General features: G+C 34.6%; 1 protein-coding gene across 9 annotated transcripts in view; it reads left to right on the forward strand.

Moving 5' to 3' along the window:
• The window catches only part of LOC118747915 (NAD(+) hydrolase sarm1), a 98,531-nt gene that overhangs the window by 63,961 nt on the left and 16,432 nt on the right, over window positions 1-18,138 (forward strand). For 7 of the 9 annotated variants that reach the window (XR_004993999.1, XM_036482131.1, XM_036482132.1 and 4 more), the window contains exons 3-4: window positions 9,044-9,375; window positions 9,632-10,010. Coding sequence is in view for 8 of the 9 variants with exons in the window: in XM_036482131.1 (XP_036338024.1) it covers window positions 9,044-9,375; window positions 9,632-10,010 (711 nt within the window). In the remaining variant the exon portion in view is untranslated. Of the gene's footprint in view, window positions 1-2,988; window positions 3,699-9,043; window positions 9,376-9,631; window positions 10,011-12,455; window positions 12,721-18,138 lie in introns of those variants that run through there. The other 2 variants (XM_036482136.1, XM_036482137.1) reach the window with 2 other exon arrangements.

Below are 18,138 nucleotides of genomic sequence, written 5' to 3' on the forward strand. Positions count from 1 at the left end.
CCTTTTCAATACTCACATAAATATTTAGAAATACCGTTAATTCCTGCATGAGCCAACGATCGTAACTAAATTTTCAGAGTAATAAAAGTCGAAATTTTAAAAGACCGGAGAAAAATATGTTCTACAATGGCAAGTACAACGAAAACAGGCACTGAAGAGGGCGGAACGGCGAAACAGGTTTGCGCTGTGGTAACCATCTTTAGTACAAAATATCTATGCAGAACCTTTCGCCAACTCCGGTACACCCCAGGTTATAAAGATTGTGCTATGGTATAGCGCTTGCTGGGTTGCTATGAGACCATTCAGTCCACAGTACGCCAAAGGTACGCGCAATCGCTTCTTTTCCGATTAGACTACCATAAGGCACTGAATGGGCATGGTTGTTGTTGTTGTAGCAGCATAAAAATTTATCGAAAAGTCTTTGTGGAATGCGTTGGAGTACCAGCCCTGACCTGAAAGGTCATTTTATTAGACAGTTTTTTACGCAACCGTGGGTGAGCTAATTCATTCGCCTGCTAATTCTAAGTGATCCTTGAGTGATCAAAAAGCCCTGATTGCCACTTGCCTATCGAAGTAGATGCTGATTTCACATTATAACGGTACACAGCTGGTTGGCATTTGCATTAAGGACAGCCAACTCTGAGTACAATGGAATTCTGGCAATCGCTACGCTAAATTTTCGTCGCCAAAATTCTCTAAATGCAAGGAAGTGGGGCCTTAAAGTATACAGCATGGAAAAGTAACAGATGCACGTGTAATGAGCCACATCTGGTAGTATGAGGAGTATGTATTTACTTAGATGCTGCCTGGTACTCTTTTGAAAATTTTTGGCGATGAAAATTAGCGATAACGAATGCTGGAATCCGACTGAAGGAAGCCTCAATTATAGGCTTTTAGGCAGAGCTTTCTGCTTCCTTGTAGCTATGAACCCATATACAAATTTACAGATACAGCTGTACATAAAAAAATGCATATGTATGTCGATCTCATTTTTAAAGTCGGTAAGAAATACATACATTATGAACATTATTATGATTCCAATAAGAAAGAAATCAATCAAAAACTTTTATCGGCATATTATTAATCATTGCTTAAGTTTAAAGCCATCCAAATAAATTATAAACGATTTCATGCAGTGCAAAAAAGTTCAATTCAGGTGAAGTAAAAAAAAAAAAGTTATTGAATCAAAACAACAGCGAAACTGAAACACCGCAACTCAGTACAATAAACTCTTTTTTTGCCCTCAATAATTTGCTTATTAAAATTTAATAACTTAGAATATTTAATACATATATGTGGCTGTATGTAAAGACCCAAACAAATAGAAAAAATGAAACGTTTGGCACTATTTGAGCTGCAAATTATGTACATACTTAGTTAGATGAAGTGAAAATTCCCAGAAATTGTTGAGCTCATGCGAGTGTTTTTAAAACTTTTGAGTTTGGCATACATAGACAATTTGCAGGTGCTTACGATCGATGGACGCTCTCATTCGCAATTGCATACGTTCGCCCATACAGCACATACATACATACAAACAATTGTAGAGGTAATGGTGTCACTCACTCAACAGCAGTCAGAACAAACAAACTTCCTACACAAACGCCAATGACAAAAAGCTACAGCGGCGGCGGCGGCGACGATCGCGACATGCTAGATAAGAACAACACCAACAACGCGCGCCACTACTAGCATTTAGGTGCAAGAGTACAGCAGAGCGTATGTGGAATTAATATTTAAGCAAAAAAAAACATTGCGAAGCTCAAAGCTTTTTTAAGTGCTTTCAGCGCTAAGCGAGTGTAGCTGTTGATATTTTCTGAGCGCAGCGATCATAACGAAACGAAACGAGCGAGCGAGCGAACGTTGGACAACGGACGATGATGAGCATTGGTGGTCACATATAATTTTTAAACGAATGATCAGATCGTTGCTATAGCAGGATCCAGCCAAGTAGTGGAAAAACGAAGGAAGCAAATTTACTTTAAATGGCATAGCATATTTTGGAGGAGTCAAACGTATTTAAAACGCCGAATCGCAAACGAAAAAAATAAATGTTAAACAAAATAATAAACGAAAAACGGTTACGCGTAATTGTTATATATTTTTTCTGAGAAATTTACGCGTATTAATAAAATAGAAATATCAAACGAATATTTAATAAAACGACGAAAAATAAACGAAAACGATTTTTATATAAAAGTAAACGAAAAACTGCATAAATTATTTCTAAATATTGATGCAGTTGTAATAGAAAAAAAACGACGATCTATGATTTTGTGAAAAAAAAAACGCGAAATGAAATAACGAAACGCTTTGCAAAATAAACGAACGTCTAAAGCGCGCGAAAAAAAGAAACCAAATAAAACAAAAAGAAACGAAAAGTAAATACAAAGCGAAAAATCAAACCTGATTTCTAAGAAATCTAATTAAAACGAAGAGCGTAGCGGATTTAATTATTCATTCTAAGCGAAGTTCCGAAATAAAAGTGAGTAAAAGTGAGCTGCGCAACTAAAACGCTCACAAAAAAAACTGAACTGAACTGAACTGTGTATAGAATCAGTTAAAGCGCAATGCGATAAAGCTTGAAGTGAATCAGCCGCAATAAAGCAGCTTAAAATAAAATTAAAAATTTCAAAAAAAAATAAAATTTTAAGAAAAACTTTGCGCCGTATCGCTGTTATCAGCTTGGAAGACTTAAGCGAAAATCGACAAGCTAATGAATTAAAATAGCAAAAGTGAAGCAAGAACTTGTAGATAGAGAATCACCGAAAAAAAAGTTAAGTGTGTGTATGTAATTGTTAGTACAAGTAAAGGTACTGTGACTGGCTGATTTCTAGATAGCCAACTAAAGGCGAAACAGTTGCGAAGATTGCACGTACGAGCGATGAATTAAAGATACTCAGGAACAAACTGCACCGCACAAACTAACGTACAGATATTGAAAACAAAAACACGCGATTTAATACGTGAAAAAGTGACTGAAATAAATGACAAATAAAACAAACGTAAAATTGTAGAAAACAAAAATATATACAGCTACAAGAAATTTCATGCTGCTTTTGCCAAAAGCCAAGTGAACCTAAGCGCACCTAAAATAAGGTACATTAATCAACCTCAAATGCTGCCGAAAGCTACAATTAAGTGAAGAGTAAATTATAATAAAGTCAACGTGTCGCAAAGTATTATTGAAGCAGCACTCAATTTGTATGCCAGACATAAATACTTTCAAGCATACTTTTGCTATTTTATGTGCTTAAGATAGCAGACAATCTTTGGTGAAACGATAAAGTATAGATTTTTTTTTTTTTCAAAAGCACCAACACAAACGCACGCAGGCAGCTAAAAAGCTACGCCCGCATACATACATACATACATAAGTGCAGAAGTACACAACTTAACAATATTGATTCTCAAAAAGAAGTGATAATAAATTAGTACAAAGTAAAAGTTGAAACGAACAACAAAAAAGCAAAAAAAGGCAAGAAAACGTGTATGTAGTAAAAGGAAGAGGCGATCCGGTTTACGGATTTGCGCAAAAGCACTAAAGTGAAACAAGCATAAATTGATTGATTGATCAAATTGCGATCAGCGGTAGAAGCTAAAGCACCAAGAAGGAACTGAAAAGACAGTAGAAAATACAAAACAAAAAAAAAAAAACAACGCAAAAAAAGTATTTGCAATTGTAGAGCTGTTGCAAGGTTAGTAGATATGTAAATATGTATGAACTTATAAAAACGAATGTAGTTTGAAGTGAGCTTAATGGCTGAAAGTGTCTGGACTGAATGAACTACAGTGTAGTAACTATGAAATGAAGAAGTCATATTAAAAAAAAATAGATCTATTGTAAACTAAGGTACTACGGTCCGTTTTTAAAATAATCGGGCTTATTATTGAATGGTTCAGAGATTCATTTTTCAGAAACCTATAAAAATGCTATCACTGAATCTGTACATGTAGCTGGTATTTTCATTGGGGTAGAATTTTCTTAGATTTTACGAATACTTGTCGAAACTACTACAATGGTCTTAAAATAAGTACCGAATTACTTGACGCTATCTCTGGAGCTATCGAAGGCCAGTTATGCGTCTCTTACTCGCAAAGTTTTGTGTGTTTCGACGTATGCTAGAGTAAGTTGGTATTAAACTGGTTCAATCTTACTGATTTTGGACTAAGTACATTATTTATCCCTTCAAAGCACGAATAGAATATAATAATAAAATAAAACCATTGTCCACTTATGCTAAAACTCTGGCTCTGGCAATGGTGGCGACTTCATAAGCTTTTAAAGGCAATTTATGTATGTATATACGGCCGGCACAAAATAAAAGCTATCCTTTTTTTTGCTTTTTGGACATTTTATATCAGCGATAACCAGAGAAAGCTTTTGATCTGAGCGCGTGCATAAATAACAGTCACGATCAAAACACATGCCGCAGATTTGCAATAAACGTTCTGTGTGAAAGCTCTCAATGAGCTTCACTGATATAAAAAAAATTTAAAGAGAGGGCTTTAAAAGGCTTCCCCCGCAGGATATATTTCATTCGTGACTGGTTTTAGCCGTATCTGTTTTACACTGGCAATGGGCGCCGCCTTGCAAAGGTTCTCTTTAAGCGCAGTGTAAAAGCTCTTTATACCCATTACTGTTTTAGACGCATGAACACAAACGAAAAGCTTCTTCTTGCTAAAACTGCTTTAAAGCTTTTATTTTGCGTGCATTAGGAGCTGCGTGAGTTTAAATATCGAATTTCTTTAATAAAATTCAATTTAAAAATGTTGGCATATGGAGCTTTGAAGCTTTTTAAATCGAATTCTTATGGCAAAGCTCGATTGAATTACTGATTTATTGTTAAACGATCTCTCAAGCATTTGTTTCTAAACCAGTCACGACTAAAAAATATTACACAGCAGCTTTTTAGAGCTTTCCTAAACTGGCATTTAGAAGCACACGGAGTAAATACACTGGCCTTGGGGAAGCTCTTATCCTGATAATATCTAATAATTCTTTGCAATTTTGGCACTTCATGCCTCTTAGACCTACATCTGTTTGTAATTAAATTTGTGTAAGCTTTTTTGAGCGGGCCTGGGAGGAGGATTAGTAAATTTATGTGGATCCGCTAGGTGACGCTGGAGTCAACACATTTACAACAACCGTATTTATTTTCCGATTTGGTTAATAATAAGATCATATTATGCGCATCTATTGGCCACACAAGTAGAAAAGTAGAAAAGTAAAGCTGCTAGGTGGCGCTAGAGTTGAGATCAATTTTTATCGGTCGATTTAGTTCAAAATCGTGAGAGTCGAGATATTTGTGGAACTACTGCTATTTAAGGTTGATTCAGTGTTCAGAATTTGTAGGAAAATTATTATTTTTAACAAAAAAATAATGCAATAATTAGAATGAGCAACCAAAGGCGAGTTTCTTCTTCAAAATTAATATTTATTTTCTAAATAAATAGATTGCACGAATTGGCCGGGTTGAAACATTCTCATTTTCCGCAGAATTTTCTAATTTAGCGAATTTCACTTAAATACCAGTACATTTAAAATTTCTCACGAAATCCCATTCATTTTGCTGCTGGTAATATTTTTTCTTCGACCTACCAAGGATGAGTGTTCATCCGGCATTAAGCTGATAGCTGTCAAAGCGCACAAGATTTAGTAAGCTAAGGCCAAAATTTGGCAATTTTTTCATTTTAGCATTAGTTTCCAGACAGCAGATTTCCTTATAAAAAAATTAAATGTTATTAGTGAAAGAGCGCCTTTTAGACGCCACGTACGCCTACACTCACCGAAGCTGCATAAGCTAAAAAGGCGACAAAACTGGATAGACGTTGAGTGACACAATGTGCCGGTAATTAACATACACTCATGTGTAGACGCATGTCTCTATAAAATCCATAATATATGTACATATATGCGTCAAGAATGACATTTCGCCTAAGCAAAGTAAATAAATGAAAAAAGTGAAAAGTTTCGCAAATTTAAATTACAAAAAAAAACATACGCTGTACGTGCAGCTTGACCAAAATTAGCAATGATTACTAATAGCGAGATTTGAAGAAGATAAACATATATTTACATAAATATGCTATAAATGATGAAAAACTAAAAAAAAAAAAGTTGTTTTTACAACCAAAAAAGACAAAGTGGCGGCAGTCAGCCATTTGCGAAAATATTCCTAAAAGCGCGATTGCAACATTTTTAGAAGAATTCAAAAGCAGCAAGCCAATTTTAAACTAAAAATTTATTATTTATTTTCGCCTTTACGAGAAAGTGGCGCAACGGTGAGCAATTAGTTACGTATACGCCCTGCCGGTAATTTACATACATATTATGTCTGTGTGGACTGTAGGCAATTTATCAAACCGCAATCATTATGCGCACAGTTCTATTGCGAACTTACATATGCAGTATATACTGTATAAATATTAGAGTACATTAAAATAAAAATATTTTATTTGCCAGCTGCCATTGCGCGCAATAAACGGTATTCGCTGTTGAGCTTTGCGGAAAACGTTTGTTAGCTTTTCTCTCTCCTTTTTTCTCTAATAATGAATAAATTATTAATTTTTATTTCTTTTTATTTTGTACTTTGGCTTTTCGTGCCGGCATAAAATTTACTTACACATGCCTATGTACAGTCCGGCACAAAATTATTGGCATAGAAAATTTTTAAAATTTTTTTCCGCAAGTTTTTTTATAAAAATCTAATTTATACTACAACAAAATATATAAAAATTAAATTTCTGAAAATTCAACAAATTTTCAACTTATCAGATTTTTAGAAAAATTTTGAAAATGAAATCACGAAACATGTTCGACAATATGTATATTGCGTGAAACTGTTAAAAAAAAAATTGTCAAAAATCAACCCGATTTTTTGCAACTTCAAGCATGCACCTTAATTTGCACTAAAATTTTCAAAATTTTTCTGTGAAAGTTGGAAATGTATTGAATTTTCCTGAGTTTTGCACAAAGTTGAGAAATTTTATTGTTATGTTTTTTGTTGTAGTGTAAAGTATATTTTTATAAAAAATTTACGGAAAAAACTTGAAATAAAAAATGTTGCATACATTGTGAAAAATTCTCTGTACCAATAATTTTGTGCGAGACTGTACATATTCACTTGCTTGCGGGCTAATAATGGATTTTATAGTTCTTTAGTTTTTATGGCTTTTTTACGTGTTCAATTGTTTTGGTAGCCGGCTGGTCGTGCCAGAGTAATTTATTCAATCATGTGTGCCGAATGTAAATAAATATTTGCCCAGCTTTAACTGTAATTGTGCGATTGAGCTTGATGCTTGTTTCGAAGTTTAAATTTTATGTGAACTGAAGAATTTGCTCGGGAGTATTAAGAACTTGTGAGCTTCATTCAAGGAATAATTACCCAAAATTCCGAAATAGTCTAGAAAATACTAAAATAATCATGAAATCCCGAAAGCCCCCGAAAAATCTAGCAGGAATAATCCCGAAAAATCCTTCAAAATTAAAGAAAAGTCTCGAGAAGTCATGAAAATCCCAAAGTAGTAACCAGAATAAATTAATAAATACCTGAATAAATTATGAAAAATCCTGAAAGGTCTCTAAAATACCGAAATATCGCGAAAAATAAGCAGGAAGAATCTCGATATTCAAAAAAAATTAAAAAAAATAAATATTACCTAAAATAATCCTGAAAAGTAAAACACGAAGAATCCCGAAAAACTAACAACAAAACAAAAATTTCCGATTGTTTTTATTGAACCTTTAAGTTTAGTGATTTATTAAATACCTAAGTACATAAGTAATTAGCACCCTCAAATATTTATGTACTTAAGTATTTAGTATTTCTTCTTCTTCTGGTTTAATGCTGTAACCGCCTAAGCCAATCAAAATTTCCAGAAACTGGTGATTAATTCACGGCGCCATATTGGGAAATTCTAACGCAGCAGCGAAATAAATAGTCGCGTTGTGTGGCATGTGGCCCTGTCTTGTGTTGAAATCACGCTTCGTTCAGATCAAAATATTAAATTTCAGGGCAAAATGAATTTTGATCTTCACAACATATCGCTGAGAATTGGCGGCTCCTATAGCTCCATCCTCGTCCTCGCAGATGTACGGTCCGATGACGCTGCCAGTACACAACGTAAACAAAGTAGTCCATATTTGCGGAAAATTTGTTTACATTCATATTTTATTCGAGATTTCAAATATTTTAATGTATGAAGAAAAATTATTTTTCTGCAAAAATCTACTACAATTGTGAAATTCAATTTACTAAATTATTCTCTTTCGATTGCCCTCCACCAACCCCAACATACTCGGCTATTAATTTTTTTTTTTTTCAATTCAGCCCGAAAACGCCTTTCCTTTGTTTGAGTGTTTGTTATATTCCACTTTAATTTGAATAGTACGCTGATAAAAGCAGATTACGTCTGTCCGCTCACCACTGGCGCTCGTCCAAATTTCTCTTTTGCGAGCGTTGCGCGTTTACTTAGTCGCTAGTGTCTTACATTCGTGCCAAAGCAAACAAAAAATTATTTCTACTCTGCAATAATGATTACAAATAATTAACAAGCAAAAGAAAAAAAAAAAACAAATGTGTACAATCAAAATATTTATTTGTTGCGATTGTCGCTTTGTATTTTTAGCGCAAACGACTCATTGCGAAAATATCTTTGCGATGTTGTTTAGACATGCAAATGTATATCTCTATGCGCAGCCAGCCTCAATTAGAAAAAAAAAAACATAGAAAGACATGCAAAAATTTTTTTTTTTTTTCGATTTACCTATAAAATTCTGCGCAGTCAAAATCTATCCTTTCTGTGCACCTTGACTTTCGATTCGAATACTTCTTCGACGCTTGCCAACAGCGCCCTCTACACACAAGCTTATGTACATATGTATGTATGGGCTTTATCTAGCTGCCCACTAGCCTTATCTTTCCTAGATTGTAAATATTTACCTTTATCTACATACAACAAAGACAACAAAAAAATACGTTTTTTGATGATAACTTTTCAACTAACTTTTCCATATTTCTCCCATTCTCTGCATTTTCAGGTCGTTAACAGCAGTACAACAACACGCGTTGAAAAGAAACGTTTACATCACATTACATCCTCATCATCTTCGTCCACCTCCTCGTCGTCGACATCATCGTCCGAAATGAAGACGGCAGCACTGCAACGCGATTTAAGCGAAATGAAAAATTCCATGTCTGAAATAACCGATCTTGTTGGCCGCAATGCCAACAACACGAATAGCGGTGCACTGGGCAGCAGCAGCAATAATTTGGCCATCTCAGCAGCAGCAGCACATCAACCATCCATAAACGATCTCACACAATTGAAAGCGCTGAACAGTGCGGATGCTATTGAAAATTTGAAAAAGAAGTACGTTGAGCTGCTTATACGGCGTTTATATGGGGCAATTTTACATGCAACTTTTACTTGCCTGGTGTGAATGGCCTTTCAACTAATCGCTTCCGATGAAGTTAAGGCGCAGCCAACCAAGTTTCGATTCAACAAATCGCCTCTGAAATTGCATGTAAAATCGCCGCATGTAAACACCGTTTTACTAGACACTTTCGAAATTCAATTATTACTTTTGTAACTTTGTGAAAAACTAATTTGTTTCCATTCATTTCAGAATCCGCTCATCCATTGAAAATCTCGTCGACAGCGATGCCGAACCGTTGGTTACATTTCCCGATGCCGATGATGATCATCACAAATTGGCCGATTTGGTTAGTGTCTCGAATGGCAAACTTACCACCACCAATGGCTTGGGCGGTTCGGGTAAAATTGTCGATACCGTTAAATTCGAAGAGAGAAGCACAAAGACCGAATCGAAGACGAAAGTCGTAGCCGATGGTTTCAGTACGGAGCAGGCAACTAGCAATTTGGCTGAAATGAAACGACTACAGACGGGTGATATCGACTATCAGGAGGCTAAAGCGGCAGCAGCGATGCGTAATCGCACCGAAATGGATGGTGTGAAAACGGAAGAGAATGCCGCCGTTATACAGGTGAGTTGGAAAGAAAATATATATGTATGTAGGAGGATTCTTTTATTTGATAAGGTATTGATGGCTTTGAGTTCTCAAGTACTCCGAGTCAGCCTTGAAAGATCAGTTGCTTTTCCTCCAGGCTCCGCAGCATAGTGGGTTCGATTTCGGGTTCGGGTTGAGGCACACGGCCGATGTTAAACTCAGAGATACAAGAAAAGCGAGAGCCACTAGGAGTAGGGTGAAGATTAACTGTGTAGATCCTCGGTACTTCCTGCACTAAATTGTAAAAACTACCTCCTGAAGGACTGTCTCTCTGATCCAATAATCGTTATAACTTCTCTTTACAAGCGTGTGCTGAAAAGATATCTGCATTCGCGCCACGGGGAATTTAAGAACTGTTTTGCAATATAGATTATGAAGAGTTTCGCGAGTCAGTAGTACTTCTTCCCACGTCTTTATTGAGGCAAACAAAAAATTAAAGCTTTGGTCCGATACTCAGGGTACTTTTAAAAACGTTTTTCTCGATACAAGGCCTTAGTCGAATAATGGTGGCCAAAACATGGAGATGAAGCCCCTATATTCTATAAATCCAATGCTAGCCAGACTCACGATGACATAAATATGAAGCAGGAGAGTAGTCAAAATGGACCAACTTTTAATACAGTTTGACGTTCAGTCAACAGGCCTCAGTTGCTTAGACGCACCTACGTTACATAAGGCATGCGAACTTACCCTACTGGAGAATTATTTGCAACCCACAACCACCAACCATCATAAACCAAGGCGCTAAGAAGGCCCTGCTCAACTTTAAAAGAGAGGCCAAATATAGAGGCAAAATCATATTGACAGGTTGCACCTACAGACTAAGACGGAAATTTCCAAGACCCAATTCAATAAGACGGACACAATCGACAAGTCGAACCTTGAGAAATGCTTTAGATTCAACTAGGCAGCAAAACCGTGTGCAACCACTCTAGAAAACACTTTTTGGTCTCACATCCAGTGCTGGTATGCTGACGGTTCAAGAAGCGCTAAGGTCTTGAGTTCAAGCGACTATGAACATTTCCATTTGTGAAATAATTCGAATGTCTTCTATGCATTGGTTTACGCCATCATGGCCACATGTCGTCCCCATGGTTTGTGTTCCAGGCTCCCTGATCCTATCAGGGCCCACTGTTTCTCTGTCGAATTTTGCCACCACTTTAACTTTATATTATTATGTGGCGTCGTCGAACTTTCTTTATGGTATGCAAACGAAGCCATCTACAAGTTTTAGCCGTCACCAAATAAATGCTTATATACAAACATGAAAGGTATGAAGGAAAAAAATGTTAAATCTTGGCATTTCATGTGCGACAAGTTTCGATCGGGCTCACAACCTTCGAATAAACAGGGCGTATTTTCGTTGGCCTTAATATTATTTAGTAGTGATTAACGCAAGCATGCCGCCGACTGCAAGAGGAGTGAGCATAAACATAGTGAGAAATCCTTAATCCATCGATATGCATAAATATAACTTTTTACATAAATAATTTTGTCACTGGCATTGTAAAAGCTTGAGCTCTGTGTGAAATGAGCCAACTCGCGTGCAGAGAAAAAAAAGTGGGAAAGTCCAGCACCCGTATGTATGTATATTCAAAAGTACAGGGAAGTCCCTGCCTGCCAAACGAATTGTTATTTGGTAATAACTGCAAACGACACAGTTGGTATGTAAATGAAGCAAGAAAAGGGTGGCGCATACACATAGCTTTATATACTTACATACATACATATATATATACATACTACATTCTTGTGAACGTAAATATGTATGTATGTATGTTTGTTAATATCTGCATTTTACGCCACAGCCCCATAACGAAATCCCATTTTTGCGCTGCGATACTCCACTCCACAGCGGCTAATCTTTTTAGCTTTGTGAAATATTTTATTTCGTTTCCATAAGTCAAGCTGACATTAGCACGCACGCAAGGCTAGCTAGCGGTGGCAGTGATTAAACTAATTATTCTTTTTATAAAAATCTATATGAAAAATTTACGAGGTGACCTGAATTCGCGTTAGAAAAAAAAAAAATTGGCGTTGCACGAAGGACAACGTAATAAAGGACATTTCTTTGAAAAAGGCCGCTAAAAAATTTGAAGAAAAAATATTCATGAAGAGGTCGAAGTGAAGCGATTAAAACTCAGCTTAACAGCTGCATGACTCCGACCACACACAAAAAGGCTGAATTGTGAAACTTAAACTGAAATGAAATTCCTTAGAAAAGCTTTAGACAGCAAACAAAATTTTCTCATTCATTTTGCGATGCCAAGGGCGTTAACTCACGAAACAGCAAAGGAATATCGATTTTCACTGTAGTGAGTGCTCTTGTCCTTTGGCTTCGTCTTCGCGCAACATTGAGTTACAAAAGGAGTGGAGAGTTGCCTGGTTGGTTGCCTGGTTGGTTGGTTAGTTGGTGGCTGTTTGGTTGCTTGGAAATGCTGGTGTTTTACTAATTTATTATATAAAAGTAAATTTAGTTAGACTAAAGTGAATTTGATGTGAAGAACGCATGGTCCATGTGACGCGTCGCGTTTGCTGCTCTGACTTTTTTTTGCATTGCTAAGCTATGACTATTATGTTGCTCACAAGATGTCTACTAACGTCAATGCATTGCTTAAAAAATGGCAGCACTGTGTGTCACTATTCAAAGCGTACGCGTCCTAAATCCGTATTCGGAAAGATTAAGGTAATTATGAGAGTGAAGTGGTTGTGTCCTTTGTTCATGCAAAATGTACTATTATAGAATATCTATTTACCACTGGAAATTTATTTACTTAGCGGTTAATGTACTACAAGGGAATGTGTTATATGCAGAGTTCGAAGTTGACGTGGAATATTTGTGTGAACAATCATGTTAATACCCGTACGTTTATAAGTCGCACAGTGGTACAGACCCATAAATTTTTTAGAAAAAAAAATGGAGGGATTTGGCGTAGAACCTCAATTTTCTGCATGCAATATTTATGGACATAAATCCTGAAAGAACGGAAAATTCGCGTAATCGATTTATTTTAAAGCATATTTCCCATATATGTAATCCTAACCTCAAAAATGTCCTAAAAAGCACACCATTCAATAATGTTATATGTGAACCTCAAAAAGTGGGCGTAATCGGTTTATTTTGAAGTATACCACCCATACAAACCTAACCTCAAAAACGCATTAAAAAGGCTGTGAAATTTTGCCTTATGTTAGTAATAATATTATAACTAATCATCCAAAAAATTGGAGTAATCGGTTTACTTTAACACATACATACCTGTCATGCAAACTTAACCCCAAAACGCCTTAAAAATACCATAAATTCTATACTATTCCTATATAAGGTTACGTTAAAAGTCACAAATTGGGCGCTACATTTTTGTCAGAGATCCATAGAAAATATTCCAATCTTTCATTTTTTGTATAGCTAGAAGACGGAGAAAGACCGAGCAAACAAAGTTTTTGTCAATAAAAATTGTCAAAGTTGGCATTTATAAAGTGTCATGTTTGTCTTTCGGTACTTGTCGGCCATTTTTCGGAATTTTTTCGGGACCGTTTGTGAGTTTTCGCTAACTCTTAGATTAAAAAATACATTTTATTCTTAACTTTGGTTTTATTGAATGTGTAAAAATTGGACAGCAAAAATTACCGACTATACTTTGTTAAAAATAAAAAAATATTTTACTTTTTTAATTTTACCATAAAAAATATAAAAAAAAATATTTGGATTTGCTTGGTAAATTTTTTTTTACTAAAAGCTTCATACAGGGGATGGCCTGTGCTATTTGATAAGAAACAAATCTGCTCCGAAAAGGAGAGGAACTGAGCAAAAAAAATATATATAAATGTTTTATTCGCTCATTAATCGTTCTCTTATCTTTATCTTTATCGTTACTATTATCGCTGTTATGGTTATCATCTTGTTATCGAAATTTTTATTGTAACCAATGTCATTATTGTTAATATCATCTACAATAAACGTCGCTTTCATTGTGATATTGATATTTGTATCTCTATCGCTATTTTAATCGAATAATTTATCGATGTTTTTATCGAAATTCCTATCTATTCTTTTGCCGCATGCACACCTTTTATTTACGCTATCGAACGTCAGTTTGATGTTAAAATCTAAAAAAAAAATTTTGTTTCCGAAACTGAGTCTTTTAAACCAAATCCAAGGAAATAAATACCCTTTTTGTATGCATAATATTCATTGGTTATGTACATATGTATATTTAAGTTACATTTGTACATATGTAATGTAATATTCGGCAGCAATGACTTTATGATTGCCGTGAAGTTAATTAATTTCATATCTGTGTTATCTTTATGTTTCTCACTCACAATGACAATAAATGGAGCTTCAGATTATCGTCAAAATGATTAATTTGAATTGAAATTGAATTCGTTTAACATACACTGGCGGCAGAAATAATAGGCTCGAAGTACTTTTAAGAATTTTTGTTATATTTTTTTACTTTATTTTATCTTTTAACATTTTTTTATAAAAGCCTAGGTAGTTATGCAACAAACATCATATAAATCGGCTTTTCAAAATTTGACCAAAACTATAAAAATTCGACAAATTTTCACCAAATTTTAAACTTTTCATTCAGAATTTTTAGAAAAATTTTCGGTATGCTGGTTTGTAGCCCATTCAATTTTAGTAAAGTGCAATTTTAGTAAATGGAAGAGATTGCCTAGCATCGTCAAAAAAAAACAATCAAAAATCAACGGTATTTTCTAGTCATTTAAAACTTGCAGTTTATTGTAAACTTGATTGGGCTACAAAACTGCAGACCAAAAATTTTTCTAACAATTCTGAATAAAAAGTTTAAAAATTTGGTGAAAATTTGTCGAATTTTTATGATTTTTTTATAAAGTTTGAAGAAGGGACTTTTTATGGTGTTTGTTGTATAGCTAGCTAAGCTTTTATAAAAAATATTAATTATAAAATAAACCATGGAATAATAGCCAAAGTAAGGTGAGTCTATTATTTCTGCCGCCACTGTAGCTACATATGTTTAATTAGATTACTAAGCAAAACATTACCATATATATAAGCCACTATATTCGGTGCTTATTCGATACCTATCGGCTGTAGGCACTAAAATCGCTAGCCACCGTGGGCGCAAAACTATGTAGACATGAAAACGAATGATCTCTTGACTAGTGGTTTACAAAAAGCAAACTTCTACATGCCTTTATCGATGCCATAGAATGCGAATTCAGTGTCTATTTCTGCCATAATTTTTCTCGCAAATGTCGCTGGAAGAAGAAAATGACATTTTCATCAATTTGTTTGTCTTCTTCGAAAGGTAAGCTAATTTTCAAACTTTTTAAAGAGTCTCTTTGCTGCTTCAACCAAAATCTCTACAGTCTCCTCTCAATGAAAAAGTGTTAAAAAAAAAAAAAACTGAGTGATAGATGCTAGACGCTGGCAAAATGCCAAAGCAGCAAATAGCCAGCGGTCATAACGTTTATGAAAAGATAGGAAAAAAAAATTACATACTTTTCATTGGATTGACATCATAATTTTTTATAGCGTGCACATTCAAATTAAATATATATATATATGTATGTAAATGCAGAGTGCTTTTAATTACAAATATTATAATGAATTTAAATTAATTAATAAAATGCTACAATGTTTGCACGCCGAGTCGATTTTCAAAGGAAAAATTTATGTTCGATCATCACTCGCTCCTACATTTTTTTTTTTTTTTTTTTTTTTTTATCATTCAGAGCGCTCGCTTTCTCGCTAAAGATCACTACCCTTATTACTAGCGCATGCAACTACAAACTCATCAATGCCACCCCCTTGAGGTATTTGAAAAGCAATTGCCAAGTTCAAGATTGCAAGCGTTGTGTAAGTAGTTCTGTGTGCGCCCAAAAGTTGAGCGAAAACTGAATGGCTGGGCGCATTGCAAAGTACATAAATATTTTTACCTTTTCCCGCCAATGACGCGCTCTCGCAAGACTCGCAAGATATTTGGCTCAATCGCGCCCCACTCATCTGCTGCTGCTGCTCGCCCATTGAGATTTATTAAAAATTTGTTTTTATTTAATTGCTTTCTTTTTTATTATTATTTTATTTACGTATATTTGCTTTGTATTTTCACTTCTTCGGTTTTGTAAATGATCATCGCGCGATCGCCTAACGGTTCGTCGAATCCCCAGCCTTTTTTAAGTTCGACAATTTTAGTCTTTCGCTAACAGCTAAACGATCGAGACGTTCGACGAGTCGATTTTTCAGTGGTGCAAAATTGTGTTGCGTCTGTCGCGGCCACCGTTGGTGAATGAACGACGGACGACGGTTGAGCGCGCTACGAAAGTACAAAAATCAAAAAAACAAAAATTCAAAAATCGAAATAAACGATCAACGCGTATGCGTGTGAAAGAATTAATTTCTTCTTAATTTTTTTTTTTTTTGTATTTATGCAAATTTAAGTGTGTATGTTCTACAGATGGGCTAGAATACTTCCGAATCTTGTTTAAATATATGTATATATATATATATGCCATGCTAAAGTGAAATGCAAAAGCAAAAAACAAATCACGAAAGCTAAAAATGTATAGGAAAAATAGACGTGACCTTCGCGGACAGACGTTTACCGTGAACGTCAATTGGCGTGTCCTATAGAAAACCATTAGCGTGTGGTGGATAACAAGATTTTCATAATGATTGGGAAAGGATAGTAGCGCGAAATGGATGTTAGCGTTGTCATTCGTGTGGAAAAAATTTGCAGAGTGGAACATTTTGTTAAACAAATTTTAAGTTTTGCAACTAAAATTTTCAGTTTGGAAAGAGCGCACTTAAATTTGTTATGAAATTTTAAACTTAACGACAGCTCTCGTTAAAGCAAACAACTTTTATAATTTACTTGATTTTTCACAAGGGTAGCGCTTGAATTTTAGAGCCTAACGAAAGCCTTTAAGCTAAACGATGCTTATCTGTTTGCTTTAGTTTAACCTCTAAATGGACCCTAGGACAGTTTTAGACTCAAAATAATATGAAAAAAAACTTTGAACTTAACGAAATTTTTCGCATACTTATATTGAAAGCTATTTTTGCACATTTGCATAATTGATACCTTCTTGGCAAACTGAACGAAAGATTTAGTTTATTTTAACCTCAAATTACGGTTTCAAGCTAGAATGAAAAGTTGCTTCTAACTTGACGAAAGTTTTCAAACTTAACGAAAAACTTCAAACTTGACGAAAATTTTCAAAACTTAACGCAAATTTGTAAACTTAACAAAAGCTTTAAACCAGTTTCTTTTTTTTTGGAAATTTAAGATTCGCAACAGTTTATTCGAGGAATTTTTTTATTAAAGTTTTCAGTTTAAAAAACCAGTTTGAGTTTGAATTCGCTGTTCTTTTTGACTTTAAGAAAGTTTAAAACTTAAAGAAAGTTGTAAAACTGGAACCTACCTAGCAAAGCGAACGATAAATGTCAACTTATCAAATTATCATATAATGCTTAACTTGACGGAATTTTGTTAACTGAACGAAAGATGCCAAACTTAACGAAAGTTTTTAAACTTAACGAAACTTATCAAATCGGCTTATTTTTTCTAAAAACTTAAAGTCAGCACTAAACGGTCACTTATTTCAAATGCTCTATGAACAAAAGATTTTATTGTTAATAAAATTTCCAACCTAAATAACGATTTTAAGCGTAATTTCATTGTTATTTTTAACTTGACGAAAATTTTCAAACTTAACGAAACTCTTCAAACTTAACGAAACTCTTTAAACTAAACGTAGCTTTTCAAATCAGTTTACGAGTTCAAGGTACTAAATTATAAATTGCATAAATCTTAATTCAAATCTATTTCCAAGCGAAAGATTTTATTGTGAATTAAATTTTCAATTTAAATTATGATTTTAAGTTTAAGTTCGTTATTATTTCTAACTTGATGAAAGTTAATAAACTTAACGAATTTTTCCAAACCTGACGAAAGTCGCCAAACTAAACGAAAATTTCCTAACTTAAAGAAAGTGTTTAAACTTAATGAAAGTTGCTGTGCCTAGTGAAAGCTTGTCAAGGAACTTAACGAAAGTCGCATATCTGAATAACTCGTTTATTTTTAACAAATTACAAAAACCACAATAGATC

Source organism: Rhagoletis pomonella, unplaced genomic scaffold, assembly GCF_013731165.1.
Source record: "Rhagoletis pomonella isolate Grant_MI unplaced genomic scaffold, Rhpom_1.0 Rhpom_scaffold_00012, whole genome shotgun sequence".
NCBI lineage: Eukaryota > Metazoa > Arthropoda > Insecta > Diptera > Tephritidae > Rhagoletis > Rhagoletis pomonella.